Source organism: Stegastes partitus, unplaced genomic scaffold (genome assembly GCF_000690725.1).
Source record: "Stegastes partitus isolate 25-593 unplaced genomic scaffold, Stegastes_partitus-1.0.2 Scaffold1187, whole genome shotgun sequence".
NCBI lineage: Eukaryota > Metazoa > Chordata > Actinopteri > Pomacentridae > Stegastes > Stegastes partitus.
In genome coordinates this window covers 150,477-174,821 of record NW_007578918.1, presented here as the reverse complement: position 1 = coordinate 174,821, position 24,345 = coordinate 150,477, and the positions used below count along the sequence as shown (strand labels likewise).

At 42.0% G+C, this 24,345-nt stretch overlaps 1 protein-coding gene across 1 annotated transcript in view; it reads left to right on the top strand.

Annotated features, from left to right (window-relative positions):
- The window catches only part of LOC103368676 (protein-methionine sulfoxide oxidase MICAL2-like), a 93,761-nt gene that overhangs the window by 52,577 nt on the left and 16,839 nt on the right, over window positions 1-24,345 (top strand). Inside the window, 14 exon segments of the mRNA XM_008297117.1 lie at window positions 2,140-2,339; window positions 4,669-4,757; window positions 5,571-5,639; window positions 7,533-7,661; window positions 8,844-9,017; window positions 9,103-9,271; window positions 9,274-9,506; window positions 10,618-11,079; window positions 12,112-12,204; window positions 12,357-12,449; window positions 14,215-14,401; window positions 15,409-15,482; window positions 16,056-16,137; window positions 23,447-23,634. Of these exon segments, the coding sequence (XP_008295339.1) occupies window positions 2,140-2,339; window positions 4,669-4,757; window positions 5,571-5,639; window positions 7,533-7,661; window positions 8,844-9,017; window positions 9,103-9,271; window positions 9,274-9,506; window positions 10,618-11,079; window positions 12,112-12,204; window positions 12,357-12,449; window positions 14,215-14,401; window positions 15,409-15,482; window positions 16,056-16,137; window positions 23,447-23,634 (2,242 nt within the window).

Below are 24,345 nucleotides of genomic sequence, written 5' to 3'. Positions count from 1 at the left end.
TCGAGTCATGTAAGACAATTACGAGACTTTTTGGGACCTGGAACCTCGTCTGGTCCAACTTCACCACATCAGGTTCTGCTGATGTTAGAGCCTCAGCAGTTGGTGAAATGTGACCAGAGACTGGATTCTAGTAGAACCATGGATCCATCCATAGATAGACACTGACAGGAACATTTTACGCTTTTTTTTTTTCCATTTTCAGAGACCAATAATTGAATATTTGTCCTCTGTTGGATCCATTCAATCATCCTGATCTGATATAAACTCTTCTGTCTGAGTCCTCACCACATCTGGAGATATTGAACCATGAAAACAGCTTCACAGGTTGTTGTTTTTTTTTTTTTTAGGATGAAAATACAAAAACCCACCACTCTGAAAACATATGAAACTCCTAAAAAATCATCCAAAATGTTTGACAGAACTTAGTTTTGGGTCACAAATAAGAAACTCTGGACAGAATCTGAGACTTACTTCAACAGGTTTCCTTCTAGTTCAGGTTTGGTGGGTTTTCTCTGCTCTTGTCCAGACTGGTTCTCTTTGTAAACAGCATGAAGTTCTGAGCCTGTGTGCAAACAGACAAGCTCAGGAACATTCACGCTTCGCCGAGCGATTCGTAAACAAGGCTGAAGATTGACTGAACCTCGCTGGTAAATCTGAATCAGCTGACTGCTAAAAGGCATCACGACCAGTTTTCTATTCCCAGAAACGTGTCTCACTTTGACCTCCGCTGCAGCTTAATTGATTTCTTTTGTCGACTTCTGAGTTCCGTGTGAATTTGTCTTATTGTGGCGACTGATCTCGTTCAGAACCACAACGGTTGATGTTTGTTTGGTGTGTTGAGGAGAATCCGCTCACGTACAGTCGCGAAAACCAATACAAGCGTCACAGTGATGAATAACATATTAGAGTTTTAGCGCTGAGCTGCTGATTCCACAGATCACTCATTCTCATGTAGAGATGTTTGCGTGGTTGGTAGTTTTGTCCAACTTTCATCAGTGAGACAGATCAGTTTTTAGCCACATTAGCAGTGTGACGCTAACACTGACTGGCCAGTCCAACTCTTCATTAGATAAAGTACGATATTTCAGTCTGAATATCTGATGAATCTTAATCTTTTTGCTCATTTCTGGTCTCCACCAGCTTCCAGGAAAAGTCTCCTCAGGTAGTTGCTGTTATAGTCCTTTTTGAAGCTGGTCAAGTAGCATTATTTTAGCTTAAATGCTATAAATATCTGCATCTTGCTGTTGGAAATGAGATTGTTGAGACTAAACCAAACCAATAAACTGAAAAAAATGCCGTTTCATTGAGCCCAAAGCTTTTTTTTTGTTTTTTGCCAATAGAGACATTAGAATAATATAAATATAAAGGTTGCTTTCTTTTAGACTTTGGCTCATTTGCTGTTGCGTCATTCCAACGCTGGTGTCTAAATTATAACTAAATAAAGTACAGAATGTACGACTCTTAATCTATTCCTCTGTTTTTAGCATTTTATCAAGTTAAATTGCACACAGGCTAGGTATGCTAACATGCTAAATATTAGCATTTTGTCAAGTTAAATTGCACAAAGGCTAGGTATGGTAACATGCTAAATATAAGTATTTTGTCAAGTTAAATTGCACAAAGGCTAGGTATGGTAACATGCTAAATATAAGTATTTTATCAAGCTAAATTGCATAAAGGCCAGGTATGGTAACATGCTAAATATAAGCATTTTATTAAGCTAAATTCATGCAAAACTCTCAATTCCTGAGTGATGTTTTGGAGTTGACCGGGTTTAATCTTTTAATCTAAATGTACAAATCTAGAAAACAAAAATACATGTAGCACCAGACTTTCACTGTTTAAACTATTGACCGACATCACGTATAGGCTAGGTATGCTAACATGCTAAATATTAGCATATAATCAAGCTAAATTCATGTAAAACTCTCAGTTTACCATTAATCCTTTGATGTTTCTCTGGTTTTTTAGGGTTCAATCCTGTGTAGTACCAAATTTTCACTGTTTATTTACAGATTTTTTTTTGTCACCAGTAAAAGACGTGCACACAAACATAAAAACAAAAATCTACTGCTTCCTTTCTGTTCTGTTGGTAATTTGGAGTCAGGACGAAACGTTTAATTTCCTTTTCCGCTCCAGTGACTTCGACTCTCTGAACGAGGAGGACGTGGCGGGAAACAACCAGCTGGCGTTCGACGTGGCCGAGCGAGAGTTCGGCATCCAGCCGGTGACGACGGGGAAGGAGATGGCCGCCGAGGCCGAGCCGGACAAGCTGCTGATGGTTCTGTACCTGTCCAAGTTCTACGAGGCGTTCAGGAACTCACCGGCCAACAACAACGGTCAGAGTCCAGTTCATTACACATTTGTCCTGAAAAAAAGGAAAACATGACACAAATGATCAGTTCATGGACTGTCAGGAAGTTAAAAATCCACATTTTTTTTCTGCTTTTACATTTTCTGGCTTTGCTAAATGATGTAATTTAGATTTTTATGTTTTATTTCTTAATGAAGAAAACATGCCGCACATGATTAGTTCAAGCACTTTGGAAAAGTTGGAAATCAGAGGTTTGTTTTAGTTTTTACAGCATTTAGCTCCAATAAATGGGGCAATTTTGGTGATTTTTTTTTAAAAGACAACATGTCTGAACCCCAAAACCTGCAGGTTTTGGGGTTCAAAGGGTGAAAACGTTTAATCTAATTGAACTAAACTGGACTTTAAAAAGAGCAGCACAACATTACAAACTGTAGAATCCAGAGAGCAAACACCTCCCTGAGCTCCAACCCCAGTCTGACTGAAGGAAGCGATTATTTTTAAAGTCACTCCAGCGTTTGAACGGATCCGGTCGTGCAGAACTTCCCTCTAACCGCCAAAAAAATGCAGTGAACCAAAGAAAGCTGTGAAAACAGAACCTCCGCTGCCTTCTTCTCCAGACTCAGAGCCGGGCTTTGGCTTCGTGGACTCTGCGTCTTGCTGCTGCTGCTCTGTTCTCGTTGTGTTAAATTACAGCCTCGGCCGAACCCACGACACGAGCTGCAGTTACGCAACTGTGGTCGAGTCCCTCGCTGCCAGAGACCTGACTGGTATGCGCGCTATGTCTGAGGAAGGAAAATCCAGCTCTGGCCACACCGCCGGCCTCGGGAAACGTTCCCCCGACGTTGTTTTAAGGTTGCCGTGCTGCAGAACTCTCCGTCACCCGAACTGGTGTCAGCACGAAGCAGGACTCACCTCTGGAAGGCTGCAAGATCGCGTTCAGAGGGCGGTTTGGAGGGAATCTGCTGCACGGTTTGGTTCAAGTCAGGCAGGAACTCCAGCCTTTGTGCTTCCAGAACAGTTTGGATTCTATTTAGTAAAGCTGCATTCGAAATAAATCCTTATTTTTAACCACCTGACTGTTGGTCGCACCTGAGTCAGTCGTGGCTCCTCGGTTGCGGCAGGGAGCGCAGAATTTTTTTATTTTTGTAAAATCTGACTAAAGTTAAAGCTTTCTTTTTGACAGTTTTTAAAAAAAATTGACTTAACCACCAAAAAATAGTCTTTATTTTATAGGACGCCTGCAAACCTGCTGCTCATCTTCAGGAATTTAATGGAAACTAAACCAAATTTATGCAAATTTTAAAAAGCCAGAAATAAGCCAGAGTGATTGTAGCGAACGCCACTAAAACATTCACAATTAAATATAAATTAAAATAGAATCAAACATTCTGGTTTTTAGACTAAGTTTGGTTCATTTCCAAATGAACCAAACGCTGTCAGGAAATGTACAATTAGCTCAAAACTAGCGAATTTTAAGGTTCGAAGGATTAAAATCTCGGATTTAAACGTCAGCTGGTTTGAATCTGCTCGTTTCAGCTGCTCTCCTGCACAGTTTCGTTAAACGTAGGCAGTAAAATGAGCCTTTGTGCTTCTTTGACAGCCTCAGATTGTGTTTCGTTAAGTTTGTGTTTTTATTAATCCAAAGATAAACTTGTGAATGACTCGCGACGCAAACTCGACTAAATTTTTGCTGTTTGCGGCTTCTTTTGAAGGTTAAAGCCTCTTTTCTCTCGTTTTTAATGTCATCATTGCATTTTTTTTTCAAATTATCCTGAAGCTGAAGCTCAAGATGAGATAAATACTGAATAATCCCACATCAGGGGACATTTGCAGCAGCAGGAGATGTTAAAAATAAACAGAAAATGTACACAAATGCAGATTATTTCATACGTAGATATTCAGACGTTGCTCAGATTCTTTTGTAAGTAGAAAAATACTGACATCAGAAACACTGACATTGCAGAGTTTTGTTTATTTATTGATCAAATTAATTTCTAAAATGGATTTTTTGGGCTTTCAGGTGACTTTACTGGTTGATTTATGCTCAAACTGCAGGTGAAAACCAAGAAAACTGATTAAAATGGTCAAAATCATAATAAAAAAATGCTCAATTTCAGTTTTAGGGAGTGTAAGAGCAGCTGGAGATCCGGTCAGAGCTGCAGATTTTAATGTTTATTAATATTTATGCACGGAAGGACGAAACACTGCTGGATGAAAAAATAAATTCACCTTTAAACAGGAGTTTTACTGATTTCCAGCTTGTTGTTAAATGACATTTAACTTGCCTTTGTTGTGACTGTGTTTGTTTACCCTGAACGTTTGTTTGTTTGTTTGTTTGTTTGTTTGTGTTGCAGTTTCAGGAGAAGCCGATGAAAACGGCGACGAGCACAAAACCAACCACAAGGTGCAGAACCTGCCTCAGCAGAGGAAGAGGATCCCCAGGGTGACGCTTGTTTCTGTTTCACTCATTTAATCTGAACGAGTCGAACCAAACCTTCGTTAGATGAACTTCTGGTTTGTAATCTGAGTGTCAGCGCGATTATCTCACAACATCCACGACCTCGTTAGTGCAAAAATATGAACGTCAGAATGTGCAAAACTCAGATTTTTAGTTGATTTATACTTTAAAATAGTTTTTAGTGCAATTTTATAGATTTTTACGCTTTAAATTTGAATCATTTTATCTTGTTAGCAGTCGTATTCACCTTTATGCTGCCATTTTGTGAGTTTTTGTCCTTTTTTAATGTCTAAACTTTTCAATTTTTAGCACTTTGATGCAGTAATTTAGTTTGCTAGACAGATAATTAAGCATATCTTGATCCTGATTGTTAATTTTTTACCATATTTGTTTGTTAGCAACAACCTGAGCCGCACAAATGACCCGACAGAACCGTTCACTGAGAATCACGACAACACGAGTAAAATCTAATGTGTAACTAAATGAAATGCTAAAACAGAACGACGACTTGTAAGATCAACCTCTGAACAATAAATATGACCTTTTAACGCCTTTAAGAGCAGCCGGTGAGAACGTCTACGTCTTGAGTTCTCTCTTGGAGGAACATTTCAGTGAAGCTTGTTGTCGTTCAGTTTATACCAGAATAAAGAACATTCTGCAGTAAAATGTAAGTTAAACCTTTGATAAATAGATAAATAACACGTGATTAATGCATCAGTAACCAAATGCAAAAGAAAGAGGAGGTAACCGGATGTATGAACCCAGATACAACATCTTACGTGACGTCTGCTTTTGCAGGACGACAAGAAACTGGAAGAAGATTCTGTCAACAAGAGACGACGGAAAGGCAACAACTACCTCACAGAGGTGAGTCTGTGGAGGAGGAACGTGACGTCTGCAGGACTTCAGCTTCATCTCAAATCGTCAGAGTTTCTTCTGCACAAACATATTGAATTGGGCTGACATCTTGACAGCATAAAATATGGATATTTATAAAGATATATGTGGAATTTTAGCTTCATACCACTTTCTGCATAACAACATTTTTTAAACTTGCCTTTTAAAGCTGCAGATATTTTACTGTACCGTAAATACCGGACTATAGAGGCACCTGAATATAAGCCGCACTCGTCTCTAAGCTGCAGGTGTCCACGTTGGAACATGAGAGATTTACACAAGAAGGTTTTTTCTTATCGGTAAACAAATACGTAGAGGCTTTTTTCTGAACAGTTCCTGTAACACGGCTGGTTCAGGAAATAAATACTTACTTTCGAGTTGTTTCCAACAATCCCCGGCTTCTGCCCACGTCTTGTGGTTGTGCACTTCACAGTATCACTTCCGGGTTAAGAAAAACAACTTCCCCTGCAGCTGTTGTGTTGTGGCTTTTGTTTTGTTGTGACACTTCTGGGCCACCGTAATAAGCCGCAGGTGTCCACGTAATTAAATACGTACCGCTAACATACACAAATGCTTTTTTCTGAACAGTTCCTGTAACACGGCTGGTTAAGGAAATAAAACTCCAGCAGCTACCAGGAAAAGTCCCTGATGGCTATCTTCATCTTCCTCCTGCACTTAAACCACTAAAGTCGTCTTCTTCAGCCTCAGAATCACTTCGTCACTTCCTCAGTCTCTCTGTCGTCGTCGCTCTCAGCGTCACTTTGGTCTCGCGGCAGATTCGTAAAAATCCATAAATTAGCCGCATCGTTGTTCAAAGCGTTTGGAAAAAGTAGCGGCTCATAGTCCGGGAATTACAGTAAACAATTTTAAGATAATTACAAGAATTAATAAAACCACCCATGTTAGGGGACTTCTGCTCAACGATACCTCCGTTGCTTGAACTTTTAAAAAAAATCTTTTTATCATAAATATTTAAAGTAGTATGTGTAAAATTTGACATCGATTCATCAAATGCTTTTTTTTCGCACATTGAAAGGGATCAGTACACTTTCAACGAGGTCCTTTCACCTCAAATCCACAAGTTCTTTCTGCTCAACCGTCTCTGACTCGACTGGAACTTTAACAGCATAAAATCTGGATGTTTTAAAGATAATTGTGAATCTCTAGCGTCATATATCGAATATCTTCTGAGATAATTCTTTTGGGGAAAAAAGTCCCGTCAGCTCGCTTTCAGCAGGTTTTTTTTTTTTTTTTTTAAATTTGAACGACAACATCTCAGGACCTTATAAAGATAAAAATTTTCACTGTTGTTTCTCATCGTGTCGCTGATTCAGAGTCTTTAATGTCAGACCAATCATCTCTGATTGTCGTGAAAACTTCCATCTTTCAGCACAAATTTACTAAAAAACCTGATAAAGCAGAAGTGAACCAGTGATATAATCTGAACCACATGTAGCTGCAGGTCACAACAACACAAAACCAAACATGTAGAGTAGTTTAAATGTGAAATATTGGATCACAAACATGAAAAGAAAAGTGATTTTGGTTGAACTTTCATAACCGATGGAGCAGGTTGTGGCACAAAATCTCTGAGAGTTCTTCTTGATGTTCGCACATGTTCACAGTTTGGATTAAATAATGCTTTAAGAGATTCTGAATCAATGAGATGATCAGAAATAACAGAGAAAATGTCAAGTTTTTATCTGGAATAGTTCCTCAGCCTCAAACCTCAATGTGAGAAAAAACAACAACAACCTGCTGAAAGTGGGTCGCCCGGCAGAAATTACCTCAAAAAAACGCCCAGAAGTCGGTTCTGTTTAACTCTCTTGTAATGTGGTTAATCCCTCCTTCCGTCCTGCCCAGTTGTCCTGCCACAGTGCGCCCCCTGCTGGCGAGGACGGGGAGCTGCGGGAGAACAAGGTCCGCTCCATGGCGACTCAGCTGCTGGCCAAGTTCGAGGAGAATTCGTCGACGGGAAAGACGCGCAGCAAGGTGAGGAACCAGAAGGACTTCCTGCAGGGTGTTTTTAATCCGACCTCCTTCGTTCTAACCGATTCTTTGAGCCTCTGACGGTCGTCCTCCAGGTTTCTGTGTCGCTGCTTCTCCCTCGGTTTACCGGTTGAGTTATAAATCAAACAAATCAAACATCTGACTGGAAGCCTTGAGCCGCTGACGTTTAGTCTAATGACCCGTCTGAACGCTGGTGTTGCTCAGGTTCCTTCACTGAGGTTCATGTTTCTGTGCAACATCAAGTCCTGCAGCTCTGAGGAACCAGAACAACATGAAGGAGGAGAGAGACAGAACGACACAGATCAGGAGAACCACAGTTTAAAAACCTGGAGTCCACATGTACAATATCTTATCCATTGTTCCAGCGCTTGAGACAAATGGAGGCTCTGTATACCGTAGATATCTACTCTACAAACTGTTCTCCCTGCTTTGAAAGTTTCACCATGCTGACTGGATCTTCCTTTCCTTTCCTTTCCTTTCCTTTCCTTTCCTTTCCTTTCCTTTCCTTTCCTTTCCTTTCCTTTCCTTCTTATTCTTTCCTTTTCAACCTTGTCTTTCCTTTCCTCTCCTCTCATTTCCTTTCTTTATTTCCTTTCATTTCCTTCTCTCCTTCCCTTCTTTTCTATACTTTCCTCTCATCCTCTCAATAATTCCTTTCCTTGCCTTGCCTTCTTTCCTCTCCTCTCCTCTCCTCTCCTCTCCTCTCCTCTCCTCTCCTTTCCTTTCCTTTCCTTTCCTTTCTTTACTTTCCTGTCTATCCTTCCCTTTCCTTCTTTCCTTTTAATTCTTTCTTGTCCTTTTCATACTTTCTTTTCCTTCCCTTTCCTTCTTTCCTTTCATTTCCTTTCCTTCTTTCCTTTCCTCTCCTCTCCTCTCCTCTCCTCTCCTCTCCTTTCCTTCTTTCCTTTCCTTTCCATCCTTTCTATCCTTTCCTTTCTTTCTTTACTTTCCTTTCATTCTTTCTTTTCCTTTCCTTTCCTTTCCTTTCCTTTCCTTTCCTTTCCTTCCCTCTCCTTTCATTCTTTCCTTTCCTTTCCTTTCCTTTCCTTTCCTTTCCTTTCCTTTCCTTCCCTCTCCTTTCATTCTTTCCTTTCCTTTCCTTTCCTTTCCTTCCCTCTCCTTTCCTTTCCTTCCCTCTCCTTTCCTTTCCTTTCCTTCCTTCAGTCTGACGAGGATCCTTCCTTTCCTCCGTCTCCTTCCTCCTCCTCCTCCCCTCATCTCCTCTCTGAGGATGATGATGATGAAGAGGAGGAGGAGACTGAAAATCCTCGTTTTGCGAAGCCTAAGCTCGTAGCTCCTCCTCCTCCTCCTGCTGCTGCTGCTCGTCCCAGGTGGCAGGTAGGTCTGCTCACCTGTTCCGTCTGCTCCCTGACCGTCACCTGTCTCACCTGTTTAACTCTACTTCCTGCTTCCTGTTCTTCAGCCGTCCATCTACCTGCAGCTGCTGGAGAACCCCAGCTCTGTGCTCCAACAGACCCCTTTCTTTCCTTTATCTAAAAGCTGTGAGAGCAGCTCCAGTCGATCTCCGTCTCCGTCCCAAACCCCGTTAGCTCCGCCCGCCGAGCGCCGCTACCCAGAACGCACCTCTCCCGACCCCGGCGCCGCCCCGAGCGTCGATCGGCCCTCCGATCAGGTGAATTTAAAGCCTCTCCTGTTAGATCTGTGGTGCGTCTTCGCCGTCTGACCGCCGGCTGCTGTTTCCTTCAGAGAAAAGAGAAGCTGTCGTCCAGAGAGTTTTCCAGACGCAGCATAAAGCAGCGAGCCGACCTCCTGTCCACCATGTTCACGGCCTCCAACAAACCCGCCGCCGCTCTCTCGGGGTCGCAGGTTGTTTGTTTACGCCTGGAATGAGCGTTTTCCTGCTTTAATGTCACAACAGATTCTGCAGCATGGTCACGATAACTCGTAGTTTGAGAGCTTCTCATTCGTTTAACACCTTTAAACACATCCAGATAACTGATTTAATCCTCCTGAGAGGTTTATTTGCTGCTTTTCTTGTCAATTTAACTGCATGTGATTGTCTGCCGTCTGTTTTTTCACACCAAAATGGTTCAAGGTGTGTTTGAATCCTCCTAAATGTGCACGTCGCAGGTGGTTTATTTGATACGAGAACTTTATATAAAGCAGCTTTCATACAAAACACGCAGCCCAAAGTTTAAAAGATTAAAACAACACAGCGTTAATTAAATAACCGTCAACACAATAAAATAAATAAATTTATACCAGGTGTAAAAATAGTTAGATTTTTATGTTAAGATTATAGCTTCAGGCTGTAAAATAAATCCAGATTTAAAGCTTTATTTAAAAAGACAGCTATTAAATTTAATATTAAATATATCGAGAGTCATTATTGTTAAAAAAAGATTAGAATAAATTAATTCTAGCTGCACATTAAATCACCGTTATTGTCTTCATGATGGTTTTTTTGCTGATTTAAATTGAGTAACACAAACAGAAATGTCGTAAAAGAACAAATTCATATTATTAAAGATACAGATTTTTAATGTGGAGATTATTTATAGTGTTTTTTACAGTGAACACGTAAATTAATCCCATTTTTGTGTGTTGTGTTTTCACATAACTGGGAATATTTGTAATTTTACAGTGAAATGTTGTTAAAAAACAGATTATTATTAATGAAAATGAATTATAAATAAATATTTACAGGTATAATTTAATTAATTTTTTTGAGTTAACATGTAAATTAATGCCTTAAACAGTAAATTCTTCAGAAAAATGACAGTTAAAGCATTAATTTTCTACAGTATAGAAAGCTTAGTAACGGATATTAATATGTTTGTGAGTTTTGTAATTTAACTGTGAACTCTCCAGGAGTCACTTTGGGATCGTTAACGAGCGCCTCGGTTAATTTCTAGACTTTAATTTGACTTTCATCCTTTTCTTCTGCTCTAACTTCGGTGCTGCTCCTCTTCTGTAGGTGGAACCTTCTACCTCCTCTCCTCCTCCATCTCCTCCTTCATCACCTCCTCCTCCTCCTCCTCCTCCTCTGTCTCAGACCTTCTCCGTGGTCCATCCCGTTCCTGATCCCACCGTCCAGGCTGGTTTCTCCTCTGTTCCTCTGTTCAATCCTGGACTGAAGGACAAGACTCCCTCCACCGCTCCTTCGTCTCACTCTGAGAAACCCAAACAAACCTCCTCTTTTCCTGCTGATTCCTCCACGTCTGATAACAAAACAGCTGCTGTCCGTTCTTTGCCTCGCTTAGATGAGAACCAGAACGTCTCCTCTCTGCTATCGGACTCTAGCGCCGCCTCGTCTTCTCTCGGGGAAAAGTGTGAGAAGTTACGCCAGAGTTCCAGAAACAATCAGGAAAATGAGGTGCAGAAGGTCGACGAACCTGCTCAGGAGACTTTTGAGGGCAAGAAAATAGCTGAAAATGAGGTAACAAGTCCATTATGCATGTCAGCAGCCTGCTAGTCCAGTGCTTTTATTCTGAAACTAACCAGGAAGTCCATTCAGACAGAATTCTGGAAATATGTTGCTGCACCGTCTCTTTGCTTATTTGTTATTTGGGACCTGAAACTAAACTATGTCAAATATTTTGTCTGAATTTTAGGAATTTCTTCTTCTATATTTTTTAAAAATGGAAAAGCAATTTTAAAGGTTCAGTATCTCCAGAAATAAAACTCCTACAGCCATGAGATGTGGTGAGGACCCAGACAGGATAGTTTATATCAGATCAGGATGATTGAATGGATCCAGCAGAGGACACATGTTAAATTATTGGTCCTTAAAAATGGAGAAAAAAGAGCAATATTTTCAAACCAGGCTGGTTTTGATCTCCATAAAGTTCCTGTCAGTGTCTATCTATGGATGGATCCATGGTTCTACTAGAATCCAGTCTCTGGTCACATCTCACCACCTGTTGAGGCTCTAACATCAGTAGAACCTGATGTGGTGAAGTTGGACCAGACAAGGTTCCAGTTTTAGATCCTTAGACTCCAAACTCGTCTTTAATCCTTAATGACTTGAAACTTAAACTTAACAACCTTATCAGGACACTTGTAGCATTCGATTTATGATCATAAACGAGTCTGTGTCTTGTTGTCAGTGAATACAGAATATTTTTTGATTAAAACATTGAAAAAATGTTCAAATTCAAACAAAAATCCTGCACTATTATGCATAATGGAGAAAACTGTGTCAGACATAAAAGCAAAACGACTCCAAAGTCCTCAGAACAAATCTTATTTCATTAACCGAAGTGTTCTTTACAAAATAAATCTTAAATTAACGAGGAACTAGTACCTGCTGGATGGATTTGGCTCATTAATGTCATAGTTTAGTTTTTATTCGTCTAGTTTCTGTAGTTTTTTTTACTAGGCAGCAGTAAAACTTGCAGAAACATCGGCTAGGCGAGGCCTTTTTGTTGTTCACATGACAAACTGAATTATTGTTCTGGTGTTTGTTCAGAACTCAGAGCTCGAGGTCCCCAGAAGAAACGCTCCAAAGTCGGTCGCTCGCTCTGAGAGTTGTCCGACCGGAGCTCCTAGTTACATGAAAGAGGTACTAGCCAACACCTCGGTCCACGTACAGGTCGATGACGTTGAAGTAAATCACACTTCTTCTTCTTTCTAACTCCTGTCTGTGGTTTCAAATCTCTTCTGTTTCTTCTCCTCTTTCCTTCCTCCAACGATCTTCCCCGGCGTTAACGTTAGCGTACAGTCGGAAAAGTGTCCTCAGCCATAGACGCTAAAGCTCAGTTACTGGCCATCCTCTATGAGACCGACCACCGGCCCAGTGCAGCGCCGGTAAGATGCATGTGGACGCTTCCAATCTAACCCACTGGGTGTTTTTTTTGTTGCTTGTGTTGTCCTTTAGGACTTTATGAAGAGGTGATTACTGAACAATCTGATGGTTTAGACTCAACTTTGACAACAGGCTATCTGCCTTTTCAGGCTCTAGTTCCCTGGCCAGGAAGAGCTCACAAGGCCCAATGGGTAAATGAAGGCACAGCAGCTGGTGTGTTTGCAGTAGATGGTTTCACACCTGGTTGTATTTGCATAGTAGCAGCTTGTATGGACGTGCAAACAATTCATGCTAACTTCAAGTCGCTGCTCGGCCTCAAACTGGTGCTAATAGATGCTAATGATTAGTTCGATGCTCACCGAACCCTGCGCTGGTAGAGGTGTGGAACTCAAGTGGCATGAGTCTAACTGAAGTCAGGATGGATTTAATTGAGACTTGACAGTGGATCTTGATCAGATACCCTGTAAGAATCAGGATCTTCTTTTTCGACAAACTGTGAATTGCTTAGAAACAGAATCTCTGGTTGTTCCTTGTTGGATCTTAGAATTAACGTTCTCTGTGATAGGTACAACGACTATGAATAGTCTACATTGGGAATTAGCTCCTGATCCGATCCTCCGCCCTACGTACAGGCATGACATACAAAACATTATTCCACCAAATAAAACCTTTAAGTAAACACGTATAATCAGAATTAGGGGACGTTACCAACATTGTTGATCATTTAATTTAACAGATTTTAAATATACTAACCGATACGACACATACAGAAGGTCATGCATGTCAGTAAGTGTATCATAGATCAGCTGTAGTACCTGGTTGTTCCACCAGGGGGAGCCTCGTACTGTCTGCATTTTAGCAACCAGTAATCATAACATTTTAAACACTCCTGCACACTGTCAAACTTTCAGAAACATCTGTCTTAAGGACATTTTAGTGCTAGACCTTCATCAGACCTAAAGATCTTCAAGAGGGAGCGGCTCCACAACCAATGAACTCACCCCACATAGAGGCATGAAATATAACGCATCATTCCATCACGTAACGTTCAATCATACACAAGCAATAAGAATTGGGAATGGTAATAATTAATTGTTGGTCATTTGATTTACCGATAAGGTCATGTGTCCAGTCATGCATGTCAGTAGATGTTTCGTAGATCAGCTGTAGTACCTGGTTGTTCCACCAGGTGGAGCCTCTCACTGTTTACTCCTGTAGAGACCAGAGGAGGCGTCACTCAGACCACACTTCATGATGGCAGCAGAGAGCATTGTGGGAGTTTAGCAGCAACGGGACCATGACAGAGACTCTGAGGAGGTTGATGACCTCGGATTAGAGTTTATTTGTTTGAAACAAGCTACGATGATGTGTTTGTGTGTCTCAGAGGCATATTTACCAGAGCTGACCCAGATTAAGTCTCCACTGTGCTCACTTTGTGTTTTCGATTAATGCTTAAGTAATTGTTTATGCTGCTGGTTATTAATTCAGAAAGTATGCATCCCTAGCATCCTGCCACAAATTGTCTCTCCTTCCGTCCGACATCTACGTGACAGCGGATGTAAACAAAGACTCTGACTTGGGTCAATACCCATCATCAGGATCAGGGCAACAACTGGTTTACATCCCTTTGTACTTTAATCTGACTTGCAAGTTTTGTTTTGAGTGTTTTGTTTTGTTTTTTTCTTCAGGCATCTCCTGGAAGCGAACGTCCGTAAACACAGAGTCTAAGCTTCTTCTAACCCCCTCCTGGTCGTTTCTTCTCTTTAGTGTGTGGTACGTAAGGACTTCCCTCCGGGCCTCGGCGGCAGCGACATCTGCCACTTCTGCACCAAGCGGGTTTACGTGATGGAGAGACTCAGCGCCGAAGGTTTTTTCTTCCACCGCGAGTGCTTCCGATGCGACGTCTGTAACTGCACCCTCCGACTGGGCGGACACACCTTCGACTCGCAGGAGGGTGCGTTTGATTCGCTGTTACTGTGGACGCTTTGACCTCGCGTGGAGGTGTCTCTGAAACCTGCACTTTGTTCAGTGATAGACTCACAAAATATTCAAACAAGGGTGGTATTGATCCCCAGGAAGTTCCTGTCAGTGTCTATCTATGGATGGATCCATGGTTCTACTAGAATCCAGTCTCTGGTCACATTTCACCACCTGTTGAGGCTCTAGCATCAGTAGAACCTGATGTGGTAACGCTGGACCAGACAAGGTTCTGGTTTTTAGATGTTTATACTTGAAGCCAGTTTAAAATGACTCAAAATTGTCCAAAATAACTCGGAAACAACCCAAAACATGTCTAAAGAAATTCAAAATTCTCCAAAAATGATTCAAAAACATCCAAAATGACTTAAAAATGATCCAAAGATGACTCACAATGATATAAAATGAGTCTACAATGACTTGTAATTGTCTAAAATCTGCCCAAAACTACTCAAAATGGTCCAAATTCACAATAATAGATCATAGTTGGTCCTTGGGAAAGAAAAAAAACTGGTGTTGATCTCCATAAAGTTCCTGTCAGTGTCTATCTATGGATGGATCCATGGTTCTACTAGAATCCAGTCTCTGGTCACATCTCACCACCTGTTGAGGCTCTAACATCAGCAGAACCTGATGTGGTGAAGTTGGACCAGACAAGGTTCCAGTTTTTAGATATTTTGACTAAATGTTAGATCATTGGTAGGAGACAAAAGTTGGTGTTCATAGGGGTCTGGGTTTCTGTGATATATGCAGACTTACAGGCTGCTTCCATGTTGTCATACGTAGAATCTGAGACGTAGTCATTAAAGTTAACCAACATAAAATATGCAAACCCAAAGGTTGAAGAAGAAGAAGGTCATACATGTGAGAGAGTGAGAGATTAATATCAAAGTATAACTTTAAAGTCTCACAAATATCCTTTTAGGAAGGTTTTTGTTTGTTTTGAACAAAGCTAAGTGAGATTTTTTTGTGCTTCCTTTACAGCCAAATTCTACTGCAAGATGCATTACGCCCAGCGCCAGTCCAGCACTCACCTGAGCAGGTTCAGAAGGAGAACGGTGAGAAACGCTGCTGCAAGAACACGCTAGTGCCTCTGCTTCCTCTTTCAATTGCTTTCTTGTTTTAGAGTTTTAGAGTTTCTTTTTTCTTTTTTTTTTGCTCGACAAATATTCAAAATTAGCAAATCATGATTCAAGACTTGAAGGAAAAAGTACGTTTCTCTGGTGAATGATCAGAACCAGAACCACATCCAGGGTACCAATGATTGTTTCTATGACTCTACATCATAGACAGTAAACTGCTGCAGTCTGACTCTTCACACTGTGAGACATCCCATAATACTGATGCTCAAAGTTGGTTAGAAAGGGGAAAAAAAATTGTGAGGCTCAGAAATGATGGAAAAAGTCCTTTAAAAAGTCATAAATCTGGACCCTCCTCTATGGACTTCAAGGTTGTGGAACTCTGAAATAATGGCAGTCTGAAGGTAGAACTGTGCTTCATTAAATAAAGTTAGTGTAGATAAAGAATCAGATGTTCTGAGGAGGTCAGGAGGGAACTCTTCTTCGGTTTGGTTGATTTTATACAGAATGACTCTTTATTGTTTTCCTCTTTTTGTGTCTTGATTCGTGCAGGAGGACCAAAGTCGTGTCGCAGCGTCGTCATTGGACAGCGGGAGCTTCTCGGCCGCCGCCGGCGTCCAGACCCAGCCCTCAGGTACCCTGGTTTCCTTGCTTAGGCGAGGCCTGAGCTGGCCGAGGCGGGCCAGTCGGGCTGTTTGTGTGCTGCCTCGGCGGCTGTTGGGAAATGTTTGTGATTCTGTGGCAGCCGTTCGATCCCACGTCAGGAGCTACTCGCAGGACTATGTGTTCCTGTACGAGCTGCTGAGCCTGGGCTGCCCTCTGCTCTGCATGATGCATGAGGTGCTGGGACAGATCTACCAGGAGCCCCAGCTGGCACAGCGGCAGCTCGGCGGCCACTATAACGGGGGGCTCGTGGCCTGATAGGAGCCACAAGGATTTATCCTCCTGTTCACCCCAAAAAGTGTCCGTAAACAGTCATGGTTTGACACCAAACGACAGCTGTACTTCTTACATACCAGGTGTTATTTCAGTTGTAGGTTTTTGAAGCCATAACGCAGCTTGAGTAGTTGCTATACTTGATTCCACTGCTTGTGTTTAGTGCCTTCATTTTCAGAACATAAATCACACTTACGCACACTGTCCTTTGGGTTTATTGTGTATCTAGCCCGTGTGCGTACCTGGTTCTGTTGGTAGCTCAGATCTCCTGGTACGTGTTTGTTGACAATCAGACGTTCTTGGTGCATCTCTGACTCACATGGGCTTGTTCCAGGCTGCTAAAGGTTGACGTCGCACAGCTGCCACCAGATGAAATCTTTACATTTAAATCAGTCCAAACTCCACTAATCTTGGCTCAAAACAACCCACGAGGCTGCCCGTAAATGTCCAAACACCCCGTTCTACACTCAAACAACCTGTTTTGTTCATGTGCCAAGAACTTTTAACGAGCCCATATTCTGCTTCTGAGGTTCCTCCTTTCTGTCTATAAATTAAATATCTGCTTTGTGTGCTTGTAAAAGGTCTTCAGACGTACATAAGCCCAAAGTCCGAGCTTCATGTATTTATTCTCGAACATAAAAAACGGTTCTTCGCTTTGATTAGGATTTGTATCGTGCAGTAATTCACCCCGTTTTGTTTTGGTGAATTCAACATTTTAAAGACAGCTCATGCCTCCCTGCATGTAAATGTTCCACCCATCACTATTTTGCCGGGGCACCGTCCCTGCGTCCTGGGCTTGGCTTTGTCCAATATAATTGCAATATACCGAAAGAAATGTAGAAACAAGCCAGAGTACTTTTTGGAGTGTGTAATTAATCGTTCTAATTTTAGCTTACACTTCAACAGTATTAAGATAACGTGTAACTTCCTGTCTGTAAAAGTGTCTTTTAAATCGACATGCGTGTTTAATGGCACAGTTCAACCGGGAAGACAGAAGATGGCGGTCACGCATGTCAGGAAATGTACCATAGACCAGCTGTAGTACCTGGTTGTTCCACCAGGTGGAGCCTCTCACTGTTTAATCCTATCGAGACCAGAGGAGGCGTCACTCAGACTACAGTTCACGTTGGCAGCAGAGAGCATTGTGGGAGTTTAGCTAGCGACAGAGCTCTATATGCCAGTTAATGACCTCCGACCAGAGCTCATGTGAACAATGTGAGCTTTTATTGACTAGAACGGCTCTCCCATGTCTGAGTAGCAAGAAAAATCAACTTGCTTTAGCCGGGAGAGTCGCATGTCTGCAATTAAAAATAGCTCAATCTGCATATTGCTTGACAGCGTTGTTGACTATGAAGCGGGTCTTAAAGAGACAGGAGCTAAACATAGATATTTTATTCTTAAAGCATGTTAGCATGTCCTGGTAAGATAATCGTCTGAACCTGTAACTGTGCAGAATATGGGCTCTTGAGTGGCAGCAGTGACCTGGAACAAGCCGTCTGAATCTAACCTTGACAACTGGACTGTGTGGTTCCGACACGACTCACTGCTTATTGCCTGCTGCACCTTAACTCTGCACCACAGAGGTGTGCAATGGAAATGCCAAAACAGTATTTTGTTTTTTCTATAATATAATTTTAAGAAATACTAGTATTTACAACTTTTCCATTTGTTGTATTTTGTTTAAAAAATTAACTTATGTCACTTGATATATTCAGGGTACTTTACTGATGTTTTTTATTTTACATGATAAACCTGGCGATTTATTTACAGTATTTAACATTTGTGGGTGAAAATCCAATTATAATAAGCTGAACTGCAAGAATGAAACGCATTTTCTTTTCTTTCTTCGTACTGAGAAACAAAATTGGCTTTACAATTGCATTTTGAACAATCTTGAACTTTTTAAACTTTTGTTTTTGTGTGTAAAATCGGTACAAACCAGCCGACTGGTCTTTATCTTTTGTTTCACACATGGACTCAAACAAATCCAAAAACTCGATGTTCATCTTGACTCAGTGAAAATATCGTTCACTTTGGTCGTTTGTTTTACTTTGAAGAATTGTGGTGCTTTTATTTGTGATTATTTTTTTTGTTGCATCCTGCATTGTAAACGATGCCTGAGCTGAATTCAGTTCTGATTGTTCGGTTTACTTTTGTACTTATTGTAATGACTTTAACGGCTACAGCTCTCCTTCTTGTAATTCTCAGCACTCTGTATATCTTCTTTCCATCTTCCATCTTCCATTTTTTCCCCACATCTTATCCATTTTTTTCCTCCCTGAATTCATTCTTCTCCGTCTCGTTCACTTCATTCCGTTCAGTCTGTTACCAGTTTCCAATGCTGCACCCTCTGATTGGCTGATTCCTGCCAGCGGGGAAGGTGACGATTGGCCGGCTTTGGCCATAAGGTCTTGTTGCTTTTGCATTAGCTTTCTTTGTAGCTCCGCCCTCTTTCCATTTAACCCAGATTAACCAATCACAAACCAGCATGAGTTGGACAAGGTGTTATGTGTAGCGCTGTCATACATTCAATACCAAATACCAAACACTCAATAAATAGAACAACCACCAGCGCTGGTGCAGCTTCAAGGATTAAGCTGCAATTGTGAACAAATTTAAGGAAAAGACTAAAACCAGCAATGTTTACATCTTTTCTGTTCGTGTGCTTAAACCTAGTTTTCTTATTAGCCATGCTAGCTGGCTTAGTGGTGTTGGTTGGTCAGTGAGTTGGACGATCCATCCACAGCTTTGGATAAATAGCCATGAGGTTTTGCCCCGACTATGATTTTACCAAGAAGTGTGAAGAGGGTAGGATGGTTTCACAAACTTCGAAAGAAGGTGACAACCTGTATTTAGAAAGCTTATTGTAAACCAGCTGTAGTACCTGGTTGTTCCACCAGGTGGAGCCTCTCACTGTTTAATCCTGTAGAGACCAGAGGAGGTGTCACTCAGGCTACAGTTCATGTTGGCAGTACAGAGCATTGTGGGAGTTTAGCTAGCTACTGTCAGTGTGTTTTGGACAAGTCGTTATAGACAAAAGTTTAGTCATTTTCAAGACTTTTCTTCTGGGACAATTCAATTCTGAGAAAATATGAACAAGTTTTGAGGATTTTAGACCAATTTTGAGTCATTCTGGACATGCGTCACGATGTTTCGTCAAGTTGTTGAGTTTAGCTGCAGTACCTGGTTGTTCCACCAGATGGAGTCTCTCACTGTTTAATCCTGTAGACACCAGAGGAGGCGTCACTCAGACTACCGTTCATGGTAGCAGCAGAGAGCATTGTGGGAGTTTAGCAGCAACGGGACCATGAGTTCTGTGATGCCTAATGTCCTCCGACCAGAGCTAACAAACTGGGATTGACCAGCACAGTATTCCTATATCTTCGTGTCGTTTGTACTCGAGCCAACTGTTAGGCCGAAATAATGTGCAGCAACATCAGCACATGACGACTATCCGTGGTGCTCAATAATCAGTAACGCTGCTGAAAAAAATATTCTGAATCTGCAGCCACAAACCGTGATTTCCGTTCGTCACACCTGAGTTACGGTGGATGGAGGTGGTCACTCAGGTTAAGGGTGGAAGGTGAGTTTAGCTAGTCGCTGGCATCACGACAAAGACCTCTGTGCCGAATAATGTCTTTCGGCCAGAGCTGGTGAATATTATATAAAGCCTTCTGTCGTACCGCGACTCTTCCTCTCTGGCACCTATGTGGCGGCGGATGCTAGCAGAGGACTTAAGTTGCTGGAAACATCACCTCAGGACGTCTTAAGCTTAAGGCCACAAGATCCTGGCCGGACACGGTATAGATTTAGCTGTTGGAAACTTCCGGTAATGATGCTCACATAGCACCTTTTGTAATTATCCTATTGGTTTGTCGTCATCGCCGTGCTAACTCCTCTAACGCTCATGTTTTGCTGTGCTTGTCCTCATCCTCCCTAACATCCACCTGAATGCCCCCTGAATTTATTTTGTGCCTCAGCAGCAGCCTTCCCTTTCCTGAGGCCGGTGTATCGGTAACGTGTCTGTCCACCTGTCTGTGGTTCCCTCTGTTTCAGAAGGATGCCTCCCTCCTTCAGAGCCCCTCTCCAGATCTCTGTCATGTAGCTCCTAGTCTTTGCTCAGGAGATCAGCAGCCTGATCGCAGCTCTTTGCACATTGCCAGATTCACTTTGTCGGCTGTACTGTCTGTGTTTTGTAGCTGCGTTTAGAGTACGTCTAAACGCAGCCTGCCAGCCTTGTTATTTGTTCATAATTACTGTAAAATTGCTTAATTTATGATATTTATAAGCTGTAAATATATAAAAAAATAAAATAAATCGATTTGGTTACATAAATTATTGGGCGTCGTCGTTTGTTGCCGATTGTTTTAATAATTAGTCGAACGATAATCTCACAATTTAGCGGGTAAATTTCAAAACGCTTCCACGTCTTTTAACAACGTTAATTAACAACCTGGTCTACGGCGAGTCCCTTTTCCCTCCACCTCTGTGCTACGTCGACCTAACATCACCCACATCAATCACCATCACAGCTTCCCTTAACTCAACGATTAACACGAGCTCTGTAACGTCTGGTGAGAAGCTGGACGAGCTGTCAGCGTGCAGCCACCTTTAACTCAAATGCTGCCACGATTACAAAGAATAATAATAACGGCGAAAAAGGGAAGAACAAGCTTCATGCAAAAGCTGTAACTGAATAGTGTTCGGCTACAAAGAACCTGAACAGAACTGAAGTGAATCTCAGCTTCCTCGTGGGTTCTTCCAGTGGGTCTTCTCTGTCCTTTCCTTTGGGTTTGTGGGTGTTAATTTCTTCTTTTGCTTTCATTCGATGCAACTGCTATGGTCCGTCCAAAACGTGGATAGCACAAGTAAAGTCTGGCTCCGTAGCAGTCAAGAAGCACGACGGTTGTAACGAGATGTTTTTCATTTCTTTGCTGTGACCAAGTGGAATCACCTTTGGAAAGATTCTGTACATTGTTGACTTCGTTTCTCTGTGAGTACTCCAGATTGTACGTGTTTTGTTGGTGCTTGTACGTTAACGGAGGTCAGTGTGATGCTGTCAAGTTAGAGCAAGCGGAGTGAAATGCTTTTAAATTCGGTGTACAAATGTCTAAACTGCATGTGTCGCTCTAAGAAGCACAAATGTTTATTTGTTGTACAGTATTGTATAAATGTGTAGATTCTCAGTCGTACAGGTCGTGGTAATCATAGGTGCTTCAGTAGGACGCAACTCAAGTTCTTCTTTGGTTCTTGAAGATGTATCACATCTCATCCAAAAGGCTTTTTCAGCTCTGACTGACTGGTAGGGAGCTCTGGGTTAATAACCCTCAAGGTGCTAATGGTGCTGAAACCGCCTGATGAGGGAGGATTCAAAGTGGTGATGGTGGTGAAACCGCCTGAGGAGGGAGGATTCAAAGTGGTGATGGTGGTGAAACCGCCTGAGGAGGGAGGATTCAGAGTGGTGATGGTGGTGAAACCGCTGGGGGAGTGATGACGTAAGGTTTGAGTGATTATCAAACTGCCTGGAGAGGAGTGACTAAAAACATGACTGGTTGTGAAACTCACTACGACAGGAGGACTCAAAGTTATTTACATAATAAACAAATAAATCTACTTACGTAATTTAAATATTATGGTCGAGACCCTAAAGTACTATATATAATACTAATTCACCTGCCCAGGTTATATGTTAGGAAACTACAAGGTGTAAACGGTGCTGAAACTGCCATTGGAGGGGTGACTCGAGATGTTGTTGGTGGTTAAACTGTAGACGGAGGCATTATTTAGGGTATAAATGGTGGTGAAACTGCCTGGAGAGGGGTGACTGACAGTCTGTTCAACTCAAGTTATTCTCACATAGCACAGCAGCTGTTAAGCCAAAGCGCTTTCCAGTAGAGAAAAAAGCTTTATCGTGCAACTTTACCTGACAAGTTTAAATATAAAGGTTACGTAGATTATACTTTTACCTCATGTAATATTAAATGTGACATTTAAAAACCTACATTATTATATATAATACGAATTTACCTGACTAGCTTACATGCTAGAGTTAAGAACCTACAATGAAATGGTGGTGAAACTGCCTGGGGAGGGATGACTCAGGGTGTTAATTGTAGTTAAACTGCCCATGGAGGGATGACTGAGGGTATTAATTGTGGTGAAACTGCCTGGGGAGGGGTGAGTCAGGGTATTAATGGGGGTTAAACTGTAGATGGAGGCATTATTTAGGGTATAAATGGTGGTGAAACTGCCTGGGGATGGATGACTCGGGGTGTTATTGGTGGTAAAACTGTTCATGGAGGGATGACTCAGGGGATTAATTGTGGTGAAACTGCCTGGGGAGGGGTGAGTCAGGGTATTAATGGGGGTTAAACTGCCCATGGAGGGATGACTCGGAGTGTTATTGGTGGTAAAACTGTCCATGGAGGGGTGACTCAGGGTATTAATGGGGGTTAAACTGTAGATGGAGGCATTATTTAGGGTATAAATGGTGGTGAAACTGCCTGGGGAGGTATCTCAGGACTTCAGAGTTTCCTGTAACACTTTAATGTGGATGACTTCCTTAGGTCCTCTCAAACGGTCTTTGTCCAGAATGTGGTTGTGACTTTCCTCAGAGGAATGTGTCCTGTCCTTAGTGGTCCAGTCCCTCCTATGTATAGGTCTGTACAGTCCTCTGTGCACTGGACTGAACCTCCTCACCAGCCAGTTAGAACTGAAGAAACCTCTGGAAGAAGCTGAAATATCTTCAGGAACCAAAAGTCCAGTTTCCTTCTACTGAAGCTCCAAGGATGTATAGGATATATATATGTGTGTGTGTGTGTCCCGTAATTTAGAATCTACAACACTGGTAGTTCAGTTATTGTAGATCAACTGTCAACCTGTTGTGTTGGAGTCCTGTTTGAGATGCAGGATGCATGAAACGTGCTCGTTAATGTTACCGCAGCACAGATTAGCATTAGCCACGCTCCAGTTAAACTTTAATGCCTTCACGCTGTTTGTATTTGCAGGAGGGGCGTCCAGCCTGCACCCGGAGCAGCTTGATAAAGGTCAGAGCAGAGTTCCTGAGGATGCAGAGATGGCTGAGGAAGCCCTCGATGCTCCTTCTCTAACAAAACCAGCAGCACAGGACGGCGCCGGGCCGAAGGCTCAGAACCAGGACGGTACCAAAGGTCAGACTCCTGAAGTTCTGAACACGGTCTGACTTCCAGAGTTATTCTCAGAGCGGCTCAAATGAGTTTTCAGTTCCTGTTATTGCTTGAAAACACGATATTCCCTGAGGGAGGATCCTAAACTGGCTGAACTTTAACCAGCGGCCGTTTGTTTGTGTTGGAGTTCCTCCCCCGGTGATGTGGGGGAGTCGAGGGTGAGGCCGACATGTTGGAGCTGCTCTCCCACACTTAGCTCAGCTCTTGTTGTCCAACAGTCGCTACACACACTTTTCTGCACAAGCTGGAATAACTCAACAGGCTTTTTATCTTCAGCTTTTATTTACTCTAAAAAAAACATGAATATGAATGTTGGTCTCTGAGAGCCTTTGAATCTGGTGTGAAAAACATGATGACGTCCATTTATAGTTGAAACCAGAAGTTTGACATCAAATCAGACTAAACGTTTCCTGTTTCAGCTCAGTCAGGATCACCAACATTATTTCTATTTGCTAAACGTCAGAACAATGAGACAGAGAATGTTTCATGACTTTCTTCAAGGTCAGAAGTCTACATCCACTAAGAGGTCTTCAGACTATGTGGTAAAGCCCAGATGATGATGTCATGGCTTTGGAGGTTTCTGATTGGTTGACTGACAACATGTGAGTTAGTTGGAGGCGCACCTCAAACACTCTGCTGCCTTTGGTGACAACATGGAACATCTACAGAATAAGAGAACTGTGGACCTCCACCAGTCTGGT